The sequence below is a fragment of the Barbus barbus genome, assembly GCF_936440315.1.
Source record: "Barbus barbus genome assembly, chromosome: 17".
NCBI classification, from domain to species: Eukaryota; Metazoa; Chordata; class Actinopteri; order Cypriniformes; family Cyprinidae; genus Barbus; species Barbus barbus.
Window position 1 is genome coordinate 22,824,197 of NC_136745.1, and position 21,720 is coordinate 22,845,916.

At 36.4% G+C, this 21,720-nt stretch overlaps 2 protein-coding genes across 3 annotated transcripts; both read right to left on the reverse strand.

Annotated features, from left to right (window-relative positions):
- Positions 1–4,881: 4,881 nt before the first annotated feature.
- lonrf4 (LON peptidase N-terminal domain and ring finger 4) lies at positions 4,882–18,898 on the reverse strand. Its single transcript, XM_079438894.1, has 12 exons — positions 18,125–18,898; positions 12,681–12,799; positions 12,010–12,132; positions 11,665–11,835; positions 11,340–11,469; positions 10,523–10,598; positions 9,971–10,085; positions 9,681–9,802; positions 9,295–9,453; positions 8,943–9,105; positions 7,642–7,791; positions 4,882–7,542 (listed from the first exon to the last, which is right to left on the reverse strand). The coding sequence occupies exons 1-12, from the start codon at positions 18,435–18,437 to the stop codon at positions 7,393–7,395; spliced, it is 1,791 nt and encodes a 596-aa protein (XP_079295020.1). The 5' UTR covers positions 18,438–18,898; the 3' UTR covers positions 4,882–7,392.
- Positions 18,899–19,612: 714 nt separating this feature from the next.
- med7 (mediator complex subunit 7) lies at positions 19,613–21,442 on the reverse strand. Of its 2 annotated transcripts, none has more exons than XM_079438783.1 (2): positions 21,278–21,442; positions 19,613–20,815 (listed from the first exon to the last, which is right to left on the reverse strand). In XM_079438783.1, exons 1-2 carry the CDS (start codon positions 21,359–21,361, stop codon positions 20,078–20,080), a joined length of 822 nt encoding a protein of 273 aa, XP_079294909.1. In that variant the 5' UTR covers positions 21,362–21,442; the 3' UTR covers positions 19,613–20,077. The 2 variants fall into 2 exon arrangements, with proteins under 2 accessions (XP_079294909.1, XP_079294910.1); XM_079438784.1 differs by having other exon boundaries at positions 21,201–21,323.
- Positions 21,443–21,720: the final 278 nt, after the last annotated feature.

Here is a 21,720-nt window from a genome sequence, read left to right on the forward strand (position 1 = left end):
TTCCGCACACAAAGGGGTTTTCTAAGACCCTCCATGGTTGTTTATATTTATTTACACACTTGTGCCATCCAACTGTTGTAAAAAACCATGCATTTAACATGCCTACGGCTGAATCACAGCCATACTGATTAAAATTTATATCACGGCTACTCGTACACATTGTAAAGTCCAAGATACAAAAGTAAAAAAAAATTAAAATAAATACATTTATTGAACAATTCTATCAAATTATACCAAAAATTTAATATTTTACAAAAAGATATCTTTAAAATTAAAATGTACATATCACAATTTAAACTGCCTGTTGAAAAGCACAAAAGTTCAGTTTTGCCATCACAGGAATAAATTACTTTAACTGTCTTCATTTTTTTATTTTTTATTTTTTTATTGTAATAATATTTCACAATAGTACTGTTTTACTGTATTTTTGATCAAATAAATCCAGCCTTGCTAAACCGTTAAAATATTAGGCTACCAATCTCAAACTTTGAAAGAAATATATAATGATAAATTAGACTATCAACCTTCAGTTGGAAAAAGTGCTGGACTAACATATCCCTTACTTTACTCTTCAACCTAAAACACTCAAAATAAATTCCATATAACATAATCTTTCTTAAATTACATTTTTCTGTCGAATATAATTCATCATAATCCAATAACATTATCACTTTTCTGCAATAATCTGGTACATTACATCTTCTAACACAAATTTATTACTTACACAAACTTATTTAGTATCAATCTGTGTTTGGTTGCAGTAACCCTGTACGAGGAAAATAAAGAAAGCTAATATGTAAGAAAATATGTAATAAAGATTTCAACTAGCTGTAAGCAGCAGCTGGTTTTCTATGGGAAGGCTGTTTATGACAGTCACTATTTCTTCTGTTGCCTGCTGATTTCAGGTCTCTTTTCTGAAGCTTGGATCTCTGTGCACAAGCTGGAGAAAGCCAAGAGACTGCTGATCTTTGCAGGTTTATGGAGAATGAAAGCTGAACACGAACGACATTCTTATCAGCCACATTCACTCGAAATTCCTGTCAAAATGAATATGTCTTCTGTTTGACCCTACATAAAGACAGGGAAGGAATATGCTTCTCTTGTATTCTTAGAACTTCCTCTTAAAGGCATTAGGTAATTGTGCTACCATTGCAGGTAATGCAGTAGATCCACTCAGGTACACCATTACCGTGTTACAGCTTTATTTATGAGGATCAGGGACATGCATTATATAAAACGATGTGGGCTTATCATCCATAGCTATTTGGCATGATTTCCCATTAAACTCAGTGCTGTGCATCTAAACCTGATCTGTGAACAAACCTGCCATTTTTCAGGTTCCAACTGCATGTTTTTTGTTTTTTTAAATAGCTAATTTCACTTGCTGTTAGTATATTAAATTTTGCTCCCATGAAGAGACTGTTTGAGGACTCTCCAAAGGGCTTTTCTTCTTTTACCCTGACCTTGTGATTGTGCTCACTTGAATAAAACAGCAGAGGCCACCAGCACATTTAAATTTAAAATGTGCAGTACAGGTCTTGAAAAAAGCTCCATAAATGCACATTACATGCATTTAATTACTATTGTAATCTACAATTTTACAGGTAGTGTAGAGCCTTTTGTCCTTTCTCCCATTTTATGCTTTATTCTCAATGTCTTTATGCCTAATCACATCAAATCATCAGTTTTTACACATTTTAGATTTTCTTGGCAAATGTCAGCAGTTACGTTGTTAATTTTATTTAATTTCTTTATTTTCTTAAATATGTGGGTAGATAGTATTTATAGAGTTGTAACTTTTTAGTTTTAGTTACTTTTTCTTATTTGTAAGTCGCTTTGGACAAAAGTGTCTGCTAAATGACAAAAGTAAAGTAAGTAAAGTAATAACGTTTGGTCATTTGTGGGAAGATTTTTAGTCAGTTTTGAAGTAGAAATGGCATATTAGAATTATTCTCCACACTGTTTTTACCAATACAGTATTTTTGGCAAATTATATAACAATTTTGGGTAAAAAATTTATAGTATTTAGTGAACGTTTTAGTTTTTTTTTTTAGACTATACAGTACTATATCAGTAAGTATTGCACTCAGTTTTTGAAAACAGCTAATATTAATAAATGATTTCTTAAGGGTAACATGGCACTGAAGACTTGGAGTAATAGCTGCTGAAAAATCAGCTTTTCCATTAAAAAAAATTATAAAATACATTTAAATAGCCTATATTAAAATAGAAAATAGTTCATATAAATTAGAAATAAATTTAGTTAATTTAAATGCATTAGTATTGCGTATTAGTGACATTATAACTTAAAATACTAAGTAATGATTACGTGAAAATATTTAGGGTATAAACATGTATTATTGATTATTATATTACTATTTTATCTGATAAAACTACTTTGCTTTTATATGTTGTGCACTGGAGTAAATAAACTTTTCATAAATCAGAATATCCAAATATTACTGAAAAGAGGTGCTCTACCAACGAAAGAGGAGGTGCAACCAAAAATCAAAAAGCCATGTCAGTTAGAAAAGGTGCAGCACTCACTCTTGTAGAGATCAAAACTTTATTGGTTAAAACAACGTTTTGGCCAATATCAAGGCCTTCATCGACATCAAGAACAGCAGTACCAAACCATGCTTTAAACATTCTTGTAATCAGCAACAGGTGTCACTCTGCCAATTAGGGGAGTGGCTTCCAAACAAGTTTAAATAATAAAAATAAAAAAAAAAGAGGATCAGTAAAACATACCATAATCAATTTCTTGATTGAAACCTCAGGGAAATAATGTCTAAAAGTAAAAATCCAAAAAGTCTCCCTAGATTTACGTTTCACAGCAATATTACCTCCCTGACCTACTGAATGGACTTGTTCAATACCAAAGTAAAGAAAAAAAAAACTCACAAATTGAATGTGAATATTCTTTAAAATGCTGTGCTACTGGATTGCTCAAGTCCCCACATCTTATAGCCCTGAATAAATCGGAATATTACATCTCATATGCTAAGGTCTCGAGTCAGTTTTGAGTAAAAATGTTACATAGAAATTTAGCCTACAATTTAGTCATCATTAAACAAAGATATATAGCCATTTAATGACCAATCAGGATCAAGTATTCCAGGCAGACATCCAATGTCATTACGCGATTAGTTTAATATTAAACCGTGTTTCTTCAATAACTTTTTGTTTTGTTTTGCTTTTATCAAATGCATTAGCTCTTCACAGCGAGGTTTTAGATTGTCTCCTCTCTTGCCACCTCAGCGAGGGGATAAAGCCAGCTGCCTCTCCCTAATCTCAGCCTCTGCGGAGGGAGACGCGCTGCCTGCGTTTGTCATATTACCAAACGCACCCGGAGACTTGAAGTACCAAGGCTCTGATATGTTTACCTTTACTCTTTTGCACACGCCATTTGAAGCTTTATCTGTGTATTGACACAGGGGGATTAGGTTGGTGTGAAACAAGGCTTCTTTATCAGTCCCAGCTCCGCCACCCCTCAGACGCTCCATAATCCCTACAAAGAGAACCAAGAGAGGGAGACATATTCGGTATCGTCTCATACATTCGCCATTTATCTCTCTGAGGTATTTGCATTTGACACCGCGGCTCGCAGACTGTAAACAAACAAAAGATTTTGCGCGTGCGTGCACTTGAAAAGTTTATTTTCAATTAACTAGCTACTTAAAAGTTTTATTCTGCCTCTTACCTAGGCGACGGTTTCCATGGCAACACGGGGCATTTGTTTGACATGCGGTGACGGGCGTAAACCCCGCTGCCCTGCATCATCTCCTCAACACCCTCCATCTCTGACTGGCAGTGTGGAAATTACATTGATTTCATCCCAAATTAATTGCCACCGTTTTGACACACCACTTCATCTGTCTACTCAACACACCATGTAGATTTCATCAGCACGAGGATGTCCTATGCAGGTTACCCGCAAACGCACACACATTTGAGCATAGCGCCAGCAGCAGGTCCTTTGTAATGACTTATTAAGTACAAAAAAATGTCTGACAACCTACTCGAAAAGCCATAGGCATAGTTGCATCTGGGTGATGGATCAATTTATCTTACCGTAACGTTACTTGTCTCCTGCCTGTCTGTTAGGGCTTTGATGTTAGCATTGAGCTACATCACAAGGACGTTTTCAGATCCAGAGCTCCCTATCAAAATAGTCACATAAAATACACTTAAAGTCGCTTCGACGTTATTTACATACTGTTGATGTGGTCACATCAGACAAATTTGCGTGACCAACTAGAACCTGTTGTGTAATCTGCGGCGAATTCCTGTAAAATGGGTGGATTTAAGGTGCTGTAATATTTTACTGTACTAAAGCCTAATAATGCACAATATGTTTGAAGATAGGCTTATTTAGGAAACCATGAGTATGTTATTCTATTTTGAACATTCGTCGAGCAACAATGTGATCATTTAATGGAAAAATTTGATCGCACTTTTCGACTTGCATAATTAGTTTAATTATGGCAAAACTAATTGCAAAATTATGAAAAAAAAGCAAAAACTAAAATCGACAAATTTATGTTAATGACATCTCCAACACCACGTAGGCCTATATTCAGTGAACAAAGAGCACTGTCAGTGTCACTAGTTTTTTCCACCTTTATTTTAATGCCATAACTTTTCAAAAAATTAAAATAAAAACTCTTTTAGACCAGTCTGCTTGGAGGGGAAAAACACAGTTAGCGTCTTTACCTTTTCAAGAAATGGAAGATGCTGATAAGCGCTAATACATCATTTTGTGATTGTATGCCGCCATCTAGTGGTTGCATGGTACTACAAACTAGCGATACAACGCTTTGATTATTAATGTTTTTGTTGTAGTCTGATTGATTTTTGCTAGTTCCAGTGCAAAGCAATGATATTTTGAATGATTTATTTCTATATTACATTTATTGTATAACGTGTATCTCATAACTCATTAAGAGTTAAAGACAAATCTCTCAAAAGAAAAATTACTGATACAGGTCCCTAGATTACACCAGGGAAAACAAATTTTAAAATATTCTTTAATTCCAAACACATCAATATATGACATTAAAAAGAATTAGTGACAAAAAAAGAAAGAATAAAAAACTTTGCATCAGAGTCCACTGATCATTTGAAATAAATGAACAAGCATCATTTGCCATTGAATGGAAATGATTGCTTTTCAAGCAATTTTACAAAACAAGAGGATATAATCTTGATTAGTGATTCTGATTTGATTAAATTTAATCAAAGTCTTTTTACTTACACAAGACATTTGATTTGAGGGCTATAGTAGCATCCTTCTGCTTTTTTATGAGACTATATGTGAGAATAAAGTCACTGTAAATTGCACTTTTACTATCCCAAAGCAACACCACAGGATCTGCCACTTTCACATACGAATAAACCAGAAGGGTGAGAATTTGACATGCAGGCTCACCACAATGCTGAGAAACTACAGACAGATGAAGCAACAGTATTTGTAAGTGATTTTTCAAGCCCTGTATCCTGAGGATGGAAGGTATTAGACGTCAAGAGTGCACCTTAGACATGTAACAACACATCAGATGCATCAATCAGTAAAGTCTTAAGTTACTAAAGCAAACCTATTCTGATTTGAATCCCTTTCATTAATATTTGTCTCTGAATCACTCCATTGCGGTCATGCAATCATGAAAATTGTGTGGCTCAGCATGACTTTGACCATGGAGGTGTGATCATTTAAAGCTGTGATGAAGTGTGAAGTGGAACATAACTGAGGCCTCTTTAAATTTCAGTTTTGTGTCCAATCTGTCCTGCAAAAGTTCCCAAATTTATACTTCTTCAAATAAGACAAATCTAAATCTAAAATCAGTAAATTTAGGCATACTACATTCAAAACATGGTTGAAAGCAAAGCACCCACCTGTTAGTAACTGGTTTTCAATATGGCAAATGACTGTAATCTTCAGAGCAGTGCACAATATATCAAATATGAAAAACCTAAAAATAAATTAACAGTGCAGGTGGGTGCATGTTAACCCTCGGACTTCCAGCCACGAGGAGCCAGACATGTATGAGATTTAAAAAAAAAACAATGGCACAATCACCCGAGTATGAACAAAGTCCGTTTCAAGCATATGTAAGCGTTACATCACATGTAACATTGCAGTTTTAACATTCCTCGGAATGTGGCACTGAACAGAAGAAAGGAAAAATAATGAACATAAATCCACAGTCCTTCACCAAATATCTGAAACCAGATCAAGGCACAAGCACACAGAAGTAATCCAATATGACTGACACAAAGAGGTTTGGAGAGCTACAATGATCAACCAGATAGCTAAAACCTTGACAACACCACCCACAACTGCTGTGTGATTACGATTATTTTACACTACCATTCATACGTTTGGGGTATGTAAGATTTTTTTTTTTTATGTTTCTGAAAGGCTGCATTTATTTAATGAAAAATACAGTAAAATATTATTCAAATTTAAAATAACTTTTATATTTGGATACATTTTCAAATGTAATTTATTCCTGTAAAGGCGAAGCGGAATTTTCATTTTGAAATATTTATTTTCACTTTAAATCAATATAATGCATCTTTGCTAAATAAAAGTATTAATTTCTTTAAAAAAAAATCTTACTAACCCCAAACTTTTGAATGGGAATCCATTCCTCGGTCCTCTCTACTGTCATGCCAGCAAGCTTGCAACACATTTAATACTACAAATAAAACTACCACAGCTAGCAGCTTTCATTCATTGAAAAAGAAGTGTATTCTGTGCCATTAGTCTTGCAATATTTATGTAACAATATTAATTATTTCTGATTCTACTAAAACTTGCGGCCGGAATTGTGAGATTTTGAGGCCGTAGTCATAAGTGTTTCATTCATGCATAATCAATGAGCTCCTATTTAGTCATCAGTCTCTTGGGCCAACTGTTTCCCTCTAGGCCACAAATGTGAGCTACACATTTAAAAACAAATCCTGGCCAGGGCCCAGTACTACTGGAAACATCTCAAATGGATGTCAACGAAGCTAGCTGTAGCATTTGGCATCCACTCTGATGATGTTTAATGAAGCGAACAGCGTGAACCAATAAGCAGCTGTTCTGTGTAGAAAGAGTCCTTGATTCTTTGTTGCTCGACTGAAGTAGGAATTAATTCAATGACTAATTCAATAGTTGTACAGCCAATGAAACAGGTCATTTCATTTTTAACCAAACCCATATCAGATCTGTCCAATGTGTTATCCAAGCACAAAAGATCTTGTCTATGGATTATGATCAGAAAAATAGAAAATTTTGCGGCAAGAGCAAACAAATTGCTCTGTTTAAATCAGAAGAAAATTCATGTCTTCCGTGGTGCATGCATGTGATGTGATCAGATATATGGCACATAATGTGTCTCCGTCCTAGCTCTGAGAAAAGTATTCTAGCACGATACGTAGATGACCCAGTCTGTCCTTCAGGGAAGTCAGAGACAGAACGGTGGTCTGATAGGCTGGATCTAACTGCAGCACTGACAGCAGCCACCAGCACCAGGCCGGCCCATTAGCAGATGCCTGCAATGCACAAAAACACATTCATTCTCGTTAGGGAGTAACTATTAAAATGCACGATCTGTAGTTTTGCTAATAAAGCAATATTCTGTGGGCTCTGACCTGTATATCGTCCTCTTTCTCGGGCATGATTCCGTACTGCCGGCTGATCTGCTCCTGAATGCGGCTGTTGAGACGATGGTACCACTCTCTCGCCTGCTGATACACACTGTCATGGTGATGCTGCAGTAATTCAAGCTCGGCACCTTCAACCTAAACACAAATGCATGCAAATGTCAGGTGGACAAACAAGTTTTACTTCAGCTTCAGGATAAAATAATGCTGCTTGTGTAATCATTATGTAGATGGGTTTGAAAAGAGCTTGAATTTGTTGACTAACAGGCAGTTAATCACAAGCTCCTCTTCCTAATGTTTGCTGAATACTCTTGCAATTAACTCTAATTAACATTAAGTATTTACTTGATATTAAATTTGCAGTACTAACAAAAGGTTTTGTATTTATTGTCATTATAAGCAATCCATCACAGGCTTGTGATGGCAGTAATAACTCTCTCTCATGAATCTTTAATAGATGCTTTTCATTAAATGCTTAATCATGACACCTTATTTAGGTGGTTAATACACATAACCATAGGGAAACTGACTAGAAGATTAAAGCATTTTAACGTAACAGAAAACCAGACTGCACAAGAATGCTGCACTGTTGCCTAAAGCATTTCATTAATGTTGTAAAATGTTTTTAATTGCTGGAGTCAAAATTAATTCTTAATATGATCCACCTTTATGCAAACAGGATTTAAAGCTTCTTTACTAAAATGTTATGTTTTAATATAAAATACTGAAATGTTTATTATAGTTAGTAATATACAGTACACTATATTATAATATAATTAGTTGTGATTGCTGTTATCACAGTTTACCGTGGGAGAATACTATACTGAGTCTTTATTGGAAGTACATAGACATTAGGGTCAATTATTGAATGGAAGTGTGCCATCAGGAAACATTTCAGATAAACACGTGCCAGATCTCTATTATGACAGGAACTATAACCTTTAATGCGAGAAGTGCAATTTCCTTTACATCAAGGGCTGTTTTACAGAAACAACTTATCTTAAATTTAATCTTAAACTAAGATCTGACTAAACTAACAACTGAAATCATCATGATTACTAAACAGATGAAATAGAATTCTTGAATTTCAGATATTTCTGTAATAAAGCCCCATGTGCACAATTTGATTGACATTACAGGCAGCAAATTGTTGTATAATCTGGTTATACGGTTTAGATTTTGAATATCTTCCATACTTCATGTGTATTAATACCACTGTACTGCAAGACTTTTCCAATGTCATTTTTCTTAGTCTTAGATTTGAGTTAGGGCCGTCTGTAACCTCTGACCTTATGGTCCTCCAGGTACTCAATATCAGCTGTGTGGTAGCCATCTCTCTGCCCCCTCCTGAGCACTCGGAAGCGATTTCCTCCCACTGTTTCCACATAGGAGCGACCATCAGGAAGCAATTCCAGATCCAAAATATCCAACATGCAGCCATAATCTGCAAAACTGTGACAGGGAATTCTGGGATCAAAACACTTGAAAGGCATTCCATATACACATATATACACTACTAACCCCAAATTTTTCAAAGCAAATGTGTATATATATTTATATGATTAATAACATCTTAACGTTTCTTAAAATCTGTAAGGGTGTTATGATAGATGCTAACTGCATGATCTTTTATTTGTATACCCTTTTCCATGCTCGTAGCTGCACATGCCAAACTTTTTGGTGCCTGTCTCCATACATCGCCGCATCATCAGACGGTAACGAGGCTCAAAGATGTGCAGCGGACATGGGATACCAGGGTACGCCACCGTGCACACAAAGATCGGGATGTCCTTAGTCAAACTAGAGATTAGAGAGGGCAATTAATAAATAATTCTGCTTTTGCATAGCTTTTCCCCATTTCAAACAGCTTCTGGACTGCTAAAACCACTACTAGACATTTCAACCATCTCATTTTGTCCCATTTCATTGCAAAACGCATCACTTTGCAGATACTGGAGTTGAGCAGCGTAGGAATGTGAGTTGATACTAATGTATAGACAGGACCACTGTTTTTTGTTATCACTCACTTTGAGAGCTCTGCCATCTCTGCCTCGTGCACCTGTTTCCTTTCTGCCAACTGCTGGGGGAAGAGGCGGGACATGATCTCCTGCAGCAGCACGGTGGGGTTGTACTTCCTGTTCTTAAAATACTGGAATAGGAAGTAATGTGGTGAGACTTAATCTGCTCAGTGGTTTTTTTTTTACTTGCATTAGAAGGATCAGACTACTAGGTCTTTATGTACTCTGAGGCATGTTTCTACATGCTTCTAAATGTTAGAAACATGTAATCATTGTAAGAGTCTGTGTTTTAGTAGTACCTCCTGCAGTGGTTGTTTACAAAGTGGACAGCGTAGATTATGGTCCAGGCTTCTCTCAATGCAGTTTTTGCAGAAGGTGTGTCCACAGGGTGTTGTCACCGGCTCATAGAATAACCTTTAATCCATCCATCAAGACAGGAGCAAAAATAAGAAGTGGAAAATTAACTAATAATTCTGTTTATGCACAACTTGTGTAAGTGATGTACAGTAAGCTGAGAGACTGCTAGACATCTGGTGTTATCTGACCTATTCATTAAGAAGAGGATCATGCAGATGCTAATCCAGGCCTCTACAGCAGTGGAAAATTCAACTGATAATAACCGTAATATTTTGCAATACATTTAGAGAACCACAAAACAAGAGTAAAGTAGTGTTATTTACCCTATATTGAATTACACTGGTTTAAAGTATTACAAATGTATTGTCTTCAAATAAGCAATTGCCTGCTGTAATCTAACATTTAAATACTATAGCAAAGCTAAAGGAAATGAAAGGGTCTAGTAGCAGGAAATAATGCCAGTGAAGAAGGATGCCATATAAATCTCCACTGACCTGATGCAGAGAGGGCACTCAAAATCAGTCACTGTCAGAACGCTGAGGCAGGACTCTCTGCCCACACTGCACATACCTACAGAATCAAACAAACTAAATCAAACTTGAATAGATGTCATTTTGATTTGATGTCTAATCATGCTAATGAGGGTGTAAAATGAAGAATAGTTTGGTTAGTTAGTAATAGTTAGTTAGCCGTGATTATGAAGTCAAATGTAATACTAGTTATATTAATAATAATTATCCATCCATCCATTTTCCAAACCGCTTATCCTTTGTGGGGTTGTGAGGATGCTTTAGCCTATCAATAATAATTATTATTAACTATTTAATAATAATCTAAATGTATAGGCCATTGTGTTTACCTGTTACTAATGAAGTAATCTAGAAAATCAAAATGAATATCATGTTTAATATGATTATATACTAACAACATATTATTAGCTTATTTTATACTTAAGCAATAAAGTGCTCAAGGCTGTGTTATTTTGTTCATATAGTTTAGCTAAAATGCTATACTGTGAATGCAATAAAGTGCCAAACCAGTATCATAAAAATTAATGAAACCAACACTTACATACATTATCATGTATTCTATATTTAATCTGTTGCCTACAAAATGCTACAAAAAAAAGGTCAAAGTAACTAAACTACAACCTTTCCGCACTTCTGGACTGGAGCTATACATTTTTAAAATTGTGAAATAATTATTATTGAATTATAATCCTAAAACAATGTTCGAACTATTCCTAAATGTTGCATGTTCAAATGTTAATGCATTACATTTGTTTTGCAGTAGTGATTATGATATCTTCACCTCTGTTCTGTTTCTCTTCTCTCTTCATCATCAGTTCCTCATCATCCTCAGCCTTGGGGAGGAAAGACACAGCTTGACACAGGCTCAGACAGCACTCGCCGCTGGTGCCGTGCTTCGCTTTAGTTGCAGTCTAGGACAGAACAGGAAAGAGCATGAGAGTGAGCAAAAACTTGTCCTAATTGATAAAAAGCATACGAGATGATTGCCAAATATTTGGAAAAGCATTTCAATAATAATAATACCAGATCTTTCTGTCGGATATTTGTTGCTCACTTTACCAATGTTACATTTCAAAAGTGTCATTACACGACAGAATTAGTCTCACCTGCCCGGGATCACTTTGACCTTCAGCGTTGTTGTGGGAGTAGCGCTGACCATCTGGACATGAGGGGCTTACAGAGCTGGTGATAGGACAGGGATCTTGCAAGTACTCAGACACAACATGCAGGATCCGTGGAACTTCTTCTGGTACAGCCATGCCCTCTGCTTCCAGGATCTGCATACGAATCAGTGTATCATTGAAACATTAATTTATATTTTTAAGCAGAACATGCTCTCTTGATACTGAATCACTCCAAATGATTATATAGTATAAGGTATTATTCTATCTTCAGAAAAGTGTTTAGCAGTATATGATCTGTTCATCAAACATGATTTCTGAAAAAGTCACCTTCTTAATCTGATTTTTTGCAGGGGCAAAATCGGGATGCTGCTTCAGGCAATGGTAAAACTGGATGAGGGCTTCAGTCTGTTTGCCCATTTCAAGAAACACATTCCCTTTACGAAAGAAACCCTACAAAACACAAATTTTTAATACACAGAATAGCAAAATTCTCAGGTAGAAATGGAAATCTACTGTTTTACATAAAATTTTCTGCAGTGTTTTATTGTGCCAATATATATACCATTAAAAAAACTAAGGTCAATAAGAAACATTTTTGTGGTACATTTTTTTCAGAATTCTTTGATAAATAGAAGGTTCATAACAACAGCATTTATTTGCATTTAACTAAATATTCTGAAACATTATAAATATAAATTGAATGAAGGTGTATGCCAGTTTACTGCAGTGAGAATAATGTCAAATCCCACAATGTGCTCTGGCCAGACCAACAGATATTGCATAGTTGCGAAACTGTCAGTCATTTCCACACCATGTCATGAGAACGCACAGACATTTTAGAGATCTGGCGTGAGTATGCAGAATAAATGACAGGAAATAAAAGCAATAACCCTGGATGCAAATGTGAAATTGATATTGATTTTGTTAACACTGTTCCTAAACAAAAGTCTCATCCTTATATGCAAATAATCAGCACAGTCAGCAAAGATGGTCCTCACCTCAGTCCAGTTGGGTCTCACACAGCACAGGTCATCCAAGTCACGGAGGGCATCAGAAAAGCGACGGAGTCCCATGCAGGCCTCAGCTCGCCACACTTTCAGACTCACATCTTCAGGGGCTGTAGATATATATGAAAAAATGGACAGTCTGGCCCTCAGTCTAATTTCAGACATATACTTTTATCTGTTTTGAGCATTTTAAATGTGCATAAACAAAAGTGGAAAACTGTGTATTAGTGCATAGTTAACTTAAATAGCATGCAACAGTTGGGTTTACCCATGTAAAAAAAAATACATTCATTTTCTCCATATGACAATTGATTGTTAATGATAACTTATAAACCTTTAAAGACAAACCTGATATGAGCTCCGAGGTTGTTAATCAATGGTATATTCTTTTATTGAAGCCATCGGTTCACATTATTTCAACCTATTTTAAAATGATCTAGTATTTTGGGAGCAAAGGGAATGGTGTGAAACTGTGAAAACCCCTTTCTAGAATATATATTTTTAAAAGTGTGGCATATGACACTTTAACAAACACGTTTTAAAATAGGAAAAATTAATGGAAAAAAAAACACTTCCGGAACCAAGGCAACTAAAGAGTGGGGGGGGGCACTAATGGACTATATGCATTACATGACCATCTAATAAGATTATTCAAAAGATTATTCAAAAACAACTACAAAGGGATCTGATAATGAGTGGAAATCCAAAATTTCTATGAATTATTGCATAAAGAGGAGGAAAATGTATTTACGTCACTTACATATGTCCACTCTGACAGATGAAATAACCAGGTTGTTATCCAAACAAAACTAGATTGTCGTAGGATCCTTGGTTACACAACAGGAAAAGTATATGTGCGACAGAATGCTGAGTGTATGGGAAACTGCCTCTAATTGGATTCAAAGAGCTGACAGACATCATGGTTTTGCCTCGTAGGGTTTATGTTACCAGACAGATAATTGCAGTAATTCAGTGGCTGTAAAATGATATGTAATTCACTAAAGGGCAAATGGTACTGTTGCTGTAAAGAGTAATGCTATATCTACAAGAGAAGAACCTTACAATATTATTAAACTACACCAGCTCAAACCGTCACAGGATACATTGATTGCACCCGATTCTCCACAACTGTATTTGTGCTTCTTGCAATATGTCTCCTTTGTGTAGATTATATCCCTAGGGCAGTGGTCGACAGTGGCCTGCCAGCAATAATTTCTGGCCTGCGCCCATATAGCCAGATTATTTTGATAGCGGCTGGTTCTGAAATAGATCTGTCATGACAGCAACAGTTACTCACAATCAGAGTATGGGAGCGGAGTGGAGCGGTGTGATTTTGAATGGAGCGAGGAGCGGATTTTTAAAAGTCGGAGTGTCATGGTTTTCACTCGCTCCAAGAGCGCTCCACCACCATCACAAGTACAATTCATGCCAACGACCCGTAATATAACTGCATATTTAGCAAGAATTCATGTTAAACATATTTAGCTAGCTAGATAGAAAAGGACCACTCAAATCAGAAAGAATGTGAAGGCCATGACTGTAGTGGACATGAGCGGGAAGCTATAGTTCTCAAGGAATTTATTTGTTCCTTCTGAATATTTTCAGCTGATGTGTGATATAAACTCGCAATTACAAGTTAAAAAGTCATAATTCTGAGATATAAACTGAGAACATATCAGTCTTTTTCCCCCCTCAAAACTGGACTTTAACTCCCAATTCTGACTTTATAACTCGCAATTGCGAGTTTATCTCACAATTCTGTGAAAAGAAAGTCAGAATTGTGAGCTAAAAAGTCGCAATAACCTTTTTTTATTTTTTATTCAGTGGCGGAAACGGGCATAGAACTGTGATATTTCAAACATACTGAAAAAAAAGACGCAGAGCGGTGTTTCTGATACCAGTAGCCGGGTTTCCATCCAAAGCTGCGAATTCAACTTATGCGCAAAATTGGAATATTGCATAAAATATTTGCGAACGAGCACCGATTCCATCCAACGAGTCAAAGAGAACAAAATCGTCACTTCCTGGTAAACTGGCACTAAATAACCTATAGAAAACTAGGATAAGCTACTGAATATAATAATTTTCATAGGCTATATGAAAAATGAATTGCGCCTCAGAGCGAGCAGACGAAACACTGTAAATGCTGTCATTGCTTTCGGAGGTGAATGCTGCTGTTTGGGAACACAGTCGTGTAAGACAATTATACAGAAACTTTGATGACAGACTTTGCTCAGGCATTTCAGAACGACCATAACAACATTTCAGATGCTGTGGAACGAGATTAGTCCGCTGCTAGTCAAGTTATCCCGTCTCATAGCGCAAAGTCACATGACTTTTTTGATGCGCTTGGAGGAAGTTATTTGCAAAATGCATTTCCATCTCCATTTATTCGCATTAACCCTTTTTCGCACAAGTCAAAAACCACCTCGCAAGCGTAAATTTTTTTTTGCAAATTAAGAGATTTGTAATCGAAATTTGCCGTTTCAATCACTCGTTTCTCATGCAATACTTCAAACTGCGCATTAAAACAGGGTGATGGAAACCCAGCTAGTGAGCTCGGAGTGGAGCGGGAGCGGAGTGATTATTAAATGCTCGGAGCGCGGAGGGGGAATTGTTGACGCTCCACTCCGCTCACATACTCTGTTCGGACACCACCACACAAATGTGGCTTTTTGTTAATGACTATCACAGGATTTTACACAGAGTAACAGTTCACTACCAGTTACAAAATACACTGTAACAGTCAGTCACAGACAATTCTGGTTGCATTTTTCATCAATTAATATCTTAAATTATACTGTACTTTGACTATGCTCTGGCCCGCAATCTAGTGGTGAATTTTTTTTTTTGGCCCGATGCCAAACTTACTTGCTGACCCCTGTCCTAGGGGGACTTGTTATTTCACCAATGTGTGCCCTAGAGGTGTTTTCATAGTCTTATTTAGCCTTGGCTTCTCTGTGTTAATGTTTTAGCCCACTTTCTGTGCTGCTCATTAACCCTTTAGAAGACCTGAGATTATGAAATCACTGTTGCTTTCAAAAACCACGGCTCTCCGCTCACTTGTGTGCGAGTAGGTGGATCACAAAGACAATATCTAACAGTCTTCAACTAACCCACGCTGTGTTAAAATGCTGCAATCTAGGGCAAATATTTCTAGAAACAACAGATTTCAAACTCCTGCTGCATATGGCTTTCATTATCTCTGCCTACCTGTGTTTATAGGCTTCAAAACATGCATTCAGTGTATTCATTACGTCATTTCTCTGGTGCATTTTTTTTACATGAACTGACATGGTTCATACGTATATTATATTTTAGTTAAAATGTTAAAACTTGTTAAAATGTAATTCAAATTATCATACTTCAGGACTTTCTCCATTACATTAAATGCATTACTTTTTTCATTAGTGAGTGTCAGGTTCACAAACTCATTGACCTACTTTATCAGAATGAAGTGTGCTGTCATAAATGTCCTATAAAAGGCAAGAGCCAATTATTATTATGGGTTATACATATCCTGTACAGCAAGAACAAGAAAGGTTACAGTTTGCGGAAGCAAGAACAAGAAAGGTTAAAATCTAGGGAGTGCCCTATCTAGACTGTACTAACTATAGGCACCTTCCATGTCACGTAGTGCACTTATGAAACAAAAATGCCATTATGCACCAAAATACGTGTTTACTTTTTTGAGGTGATATAAATGTAGCACAATAACTGACCCTAACTATACTCTAAATAAAAATATTTAAATGAAAAACAAACATTATTTTTCATAAAATACTGATAATGATGTATGCCTGTTGAATAATAATGTGTCACTTTGTCATATGAATAACCAATCATTAACACTAAGTCCTGCGAGTCTTAAGTACAACATGCTACAGTAACCATGTTTTGGCTTGTTTTGGTTTATTTGGAGCCAGACATGATGCTCATAAGTAACTTGCGGTTCAGTGAGTCAAAATTCAGTAGCCGCTTCGGTTATGTTTTGGTTTCATTCAAATGAACTGGCTTATAAGAATCATTCTTCCAGGGATGTGCAGAGTTCCTCAGGGGCAGGGGCTCAAATGTAAATTAGGGGCAATGTAAAAAATAAAAAAATTTGTTTGGATACATTGCTATTTTATAGTTTTGAAAGAAGTAATTTATGGTCATCAAGCCTGCATTTTGATCAAATTAAAATACATTTTATGCAATTCTGATTTATTATCATATTTTTTTTTGAAAGAAGTTAGTTTTCATTCAGCAAAGATTTGCGCAATTGATAGAAACAGTTATCGTAAAGATTTATATTGTTTGAAAACATCTTTATTTTGAATAAATGCTGTTGTTTTTATTTTTTATTTATCAGTGAACCCCAAAAAAGTATCATGGGTTCCAAAAAAAAAAAAACTAAAAAATAAATATATATAAAAAATAAGCAGCACAACTGTTTCCAATATTGATAATAAATCAGCATATTAGAATGATTTCTGAGGAATCATGCACTGAAGACAGGAGTAATGATGCTGAAAATGAGCTTTGATCACAGAAATAAATTATATTTTAAAGTATATTAAAACAGATAAACATTCTTTTAAATCGTAATAATATTTTTTCTGTATTTTTAATCAAATAAATGCAGGTTTGATGAGCATAAGACATTTTCATAATGCTGCATAATTATCAAAAATGGTAATATAATATAAAATCCTTTCATGTCACCATTTCGCCAGCCTACACTTCACATAATAGGCCTGTAGGTGGCACTTGGGCTTCATTAACTATAATAGTTTCATCAAATAGTAAACGGTGCATCATATATAAACGTAAGTGAACTGAATACTGATTACCATTATTGCGCGGTTTCGTGCCGTGCTTTTTCATTAAGCATATTTTCTCAGCGATTTAATTTGATTTATAAAATGAGACAAACCGCAGATCCAGATCGCTTCACAAATAAGCTCGTCTGTCCATTTAATTTTCAACCGATTTATGAATAAGAACGGAAAATAACCACTTCACATTCTTGTCCAATGAAATTTGAACATGATTGGTTGGTGTATTATACATGACAAACGCCCCCTTCTGCACGTGCCTGCATTCTTCTGATATTCTGATTCGTGCTGTATGTTTTGATTCACACAAAAGAATCGGCTCATACGAGTCATTAGTTCGGAATATTGACTAAGCTGGTTTTGCTGCATTTTTTGAAAAAAAAAAAAAACTACATGTGATTAAAAAAAATTACTCTGTTGCAATTTCTTTCATTTTTGAAAGAAAATGACCGAATTAATTCTCATTTGTTAACCTTTTGAGCCACGGCCATAGTCCGAGCATCTGCATCTTCAGTTTGCATAACCGAAACGTGACACTAAACGTTGTATAAAAACACCAGTGTGGTTGCATAAGGTTAATTCCCCCGGTAAACGGAGTTTGCAATGCATCCTTACCCATCTCGATCCCTTCATCAGCAATACGCAGAGCTTCTGTAAACTCGCTCGTTTTCAGTTTCTCTTGAATGTGACATTTCATCTTAGTCTCTTCGGGGCAACATTTCTCAATGACGCTGAAGAGTAACACGTTGTTTTTGATGTTTTTCGCATCTCTCTGTTTCAGTCGGTCTTTGCATGTGGGGCATCGCGGGGGCAGGAAAGCTCCCAGGCATCTCCTGCAGAAAGAGTGACCGCAGCTCATAGTCACAGGCTCGCTCATGAGGAACAGACAGATCGGACACTCCAGCAGATCCATGCTCGACTCTTTCATCCGGGGACACCTTCAGAGTCGAACAGCTGATGGCTTTTGTCAAGTTAAACAGCTCGATTTTTAAGCATGAAAGGTGACATGATTAAAAAGTTAAACGACACGGGTAGTTTTAAAGCTCATTTCGTGAACACTGCTTTTAAAGGCCGATGACAGTTCCTGCGAAATTGTGCCAAGAGCATGCTTTAGGATTCCCTTTCCATATGTATGATTATCCACTGTCAATCATATCTCAGTCTTTGTTGTGAGAATAACGTTTTCCCTTGTTGTGCATGATGAATTGCTTCACTCCTCTTCAATCCGATCAACGCGACTCCTCCGAACTCCATCAACGCAGTGCAAGGACAAAATAAAACGCAACCGATGGATCTGTTTTTCTGATTTTACGCTCGCGAGACCAACATTTTTTTCTTGTGCAGCACGCAGATTGTACTGGGTTCGCTTCTGACACCATTACATTACATAAATAAAAACACGTGACACGTTGTGGTGCTTCCCATTGGCTCCCCGCTCCGCGTTCCACCCTGTTGTGAAACAGCAAACTCCGCGTTTCATAACAGAGAATCTCTCGCACTAATTCAATGACAGACGCCTTCAAAGCAAAATGCATGGACATATATGGGTGTTCAATAATTATGATTTGATAAAGAACAGCTTTCTTGCGTTTCTCTCGTGCATTTCAGCTTTTGTAGGAAGAAGTTTTGCTTTAGAGATTTAAAAAGCATCCAATACTACAGTATAGTCACAAACCATTACATTAATAAAATTAAACATGAATCCTAATTTGTTTACATAAATAGTTATACTATTCTTTTACACAAACTAACTTTATTTTAGGAAATCCTTTCAGACTAAATTAAATAAATCTTAGTAAACTTCATATGTTATAGTATAAATGTTTAGTGGTATATTGGCCAGCAAAAAAAAAAAACTTAAATTTACTAGCCAAGGACATGGAAACAGCTTATTAAAATGACACTACAAATATAGAGGTTTTGTGATTGCTTGCCAAGCATACAAGTACTATTTGGTTCAAATGTTTGTCACTCATTAGACTAAAGTGCATTTTCACAAGATTGTGTAAGTGCAGTAAAGGTTTTATAAGTTTTCATTTTCTCCAACTAAGCTGTATCATATAAGCATGTGACGCTGAGAGTGGCTAAATCGCATAACATCATCACATGACAAAACATATTTTAATATATAATCATCTTTCGTAATGCAGTGGAACCGGTTCTTTACCAGTAGTTTGACTCAATCATTAAGGCTAAAGCTTATTCTTACATAAAACACTTGAGCAGAGGTTAGTTATGTTACAGTATTATGTGACAATAATAATTATTCCTCTATCTTTTCATTATATACACGCACACAAATGAGGAGGTATTATGCATCCAAACATGCTTTTTTATATAGTTTACAATGTGCCCGTTTTATGTAACAAAATAACACAAAAATACAGTGAGATATGAAAATGAAAAGACCAGTAGACCTTTATTATTTTACACATATAGTTCTACTTCATCGACTGTGCAATCTGGAAACCTTGTTAAATAGTAAAAATATCTGTAGTCAAAGCCAATTCCAAGTTTTGTAACAAAGTCGAAGAGCTGATAATGACAAAAAAAAAATCCTTAGACAGCTCAAGTCATCTCATCAATAATACTGCACATTGCAGCATCCTTATCCCACACTTTGTCCTTCTTACTGGGCACATTCTTGTCCGTTTGTGCAACCATGCAACTAACACCCGTCTCATCTACATCCATAGGCTCAGTTTTAAGTCTGGATTCTCCAGCTGACGCCGCGCCACCAGCCTCTCCCATGCTGGAGCTGCTGGGTTGTGGCAAATCATCAGGCAGCGAGGCAAGACACCCCTGGATCATCTCCACCACCCGCTCCAGATGCTTCTGGAAACGCTCAGCCGTCTCCAGCCTCTGTCTCTTCTGAACCTCCATCATGACCCGTAGCGTCTCTCTGGCCTGGTGGGGACGGTACTCGTTGATAAGGTGATGTATGTGGACAAAAAGGAGTTTCAAGTCCTCCAGCTTCTCCTCTCGCTTAATGCTGCCTGGGCTTTTGATGAGGATGTCCAGAAGGTCCAGAAAGTTGACCAGGATGGACATATTTAGTTTCTTCAGCTCTCTTTTGTGGTCAAACTGCATAGGGTGAAGGCGCTCGATGCCTTGGCTCTCCAGTGGCCGAATAATGAGATCATCGCATTGGAACTGATTGCCAAACATCATGTAACTGTCTCGAACAGGAGGAGGGGGTTTGGGGGCCAGTCCTTTTCGCACATTTTCATCCGTGTACTCCTTGATGTACTGCATCGGAGGCGGTGGAAGAGCACTGACCTGCTGTGGCTCCCCCATTTTGAACAGCTAGTCAAGAAAAACGAGAAAATAATCATTAAGTTAACCAGTAACATTATTATTTGTTAATAAATAATATAATTTATTGGGGATAGATTCTACAAACAATCATGTGTTATAAACAAAACTTCCTTTGGAGGAAAAACTAAAAAATAGATCAAATTTACACATTCGCTGTCCAAGAATATACTACAGTAAAACAAACATATTGGAAGGCTTTGGCAATGCAGTAAAAGAAAACATAACTTAGTTTGTCAACAATAACTTACTGGTTTAATAACCGCTAACAGTGTACAAGCTAAATGCTACGGTTCACCGAATAATGATTCAGAGATTAGCAAAGCGACTGATTTTGCGGGACTCAACACTGTAAAATTTAACAAAAAATACTCACCGAAACTGCTAGCTTACTGAACAAAAGTACTGTCAACTACGTAAACAGATTTTCAGAAAACATAAGCTCTTGCATACCTCTTGCATGTTTCGATTAGCAATTTCTTCAGGTCTAAAGGTGAATGGATTGGTGCACAGTCCCTTAGCAACGAGATATTTCATTGGTCAAGGCGGATCAGGGCGGGTCCTAAGCAAAGCGTATTCAATGACGTCGTGGGTAGCAGTAGCCCCTCACTGCAGAGCAAAGATCCAGGGGGCGGGGTTGGATCCACATCTAGGGGGTGGAGATGGGTGGGTTTAGGGATCAGGGGGTGGAGACTGGTAGGTTTCGGTATATGTAATGTGGGAGGAGTTGGAGTGTTCTGCAGTGAGGAACATCTTATAAATAGATCAGTCTTTAAAATAAATAAATAAATAAAAAGTAACATAAAATATTTATAAAAATAAAAAAAATATTTTATATATATATCAAATGTACTTATTTACAAAAACCATCTTGGCTTTAATGAGAGAAAACTGAC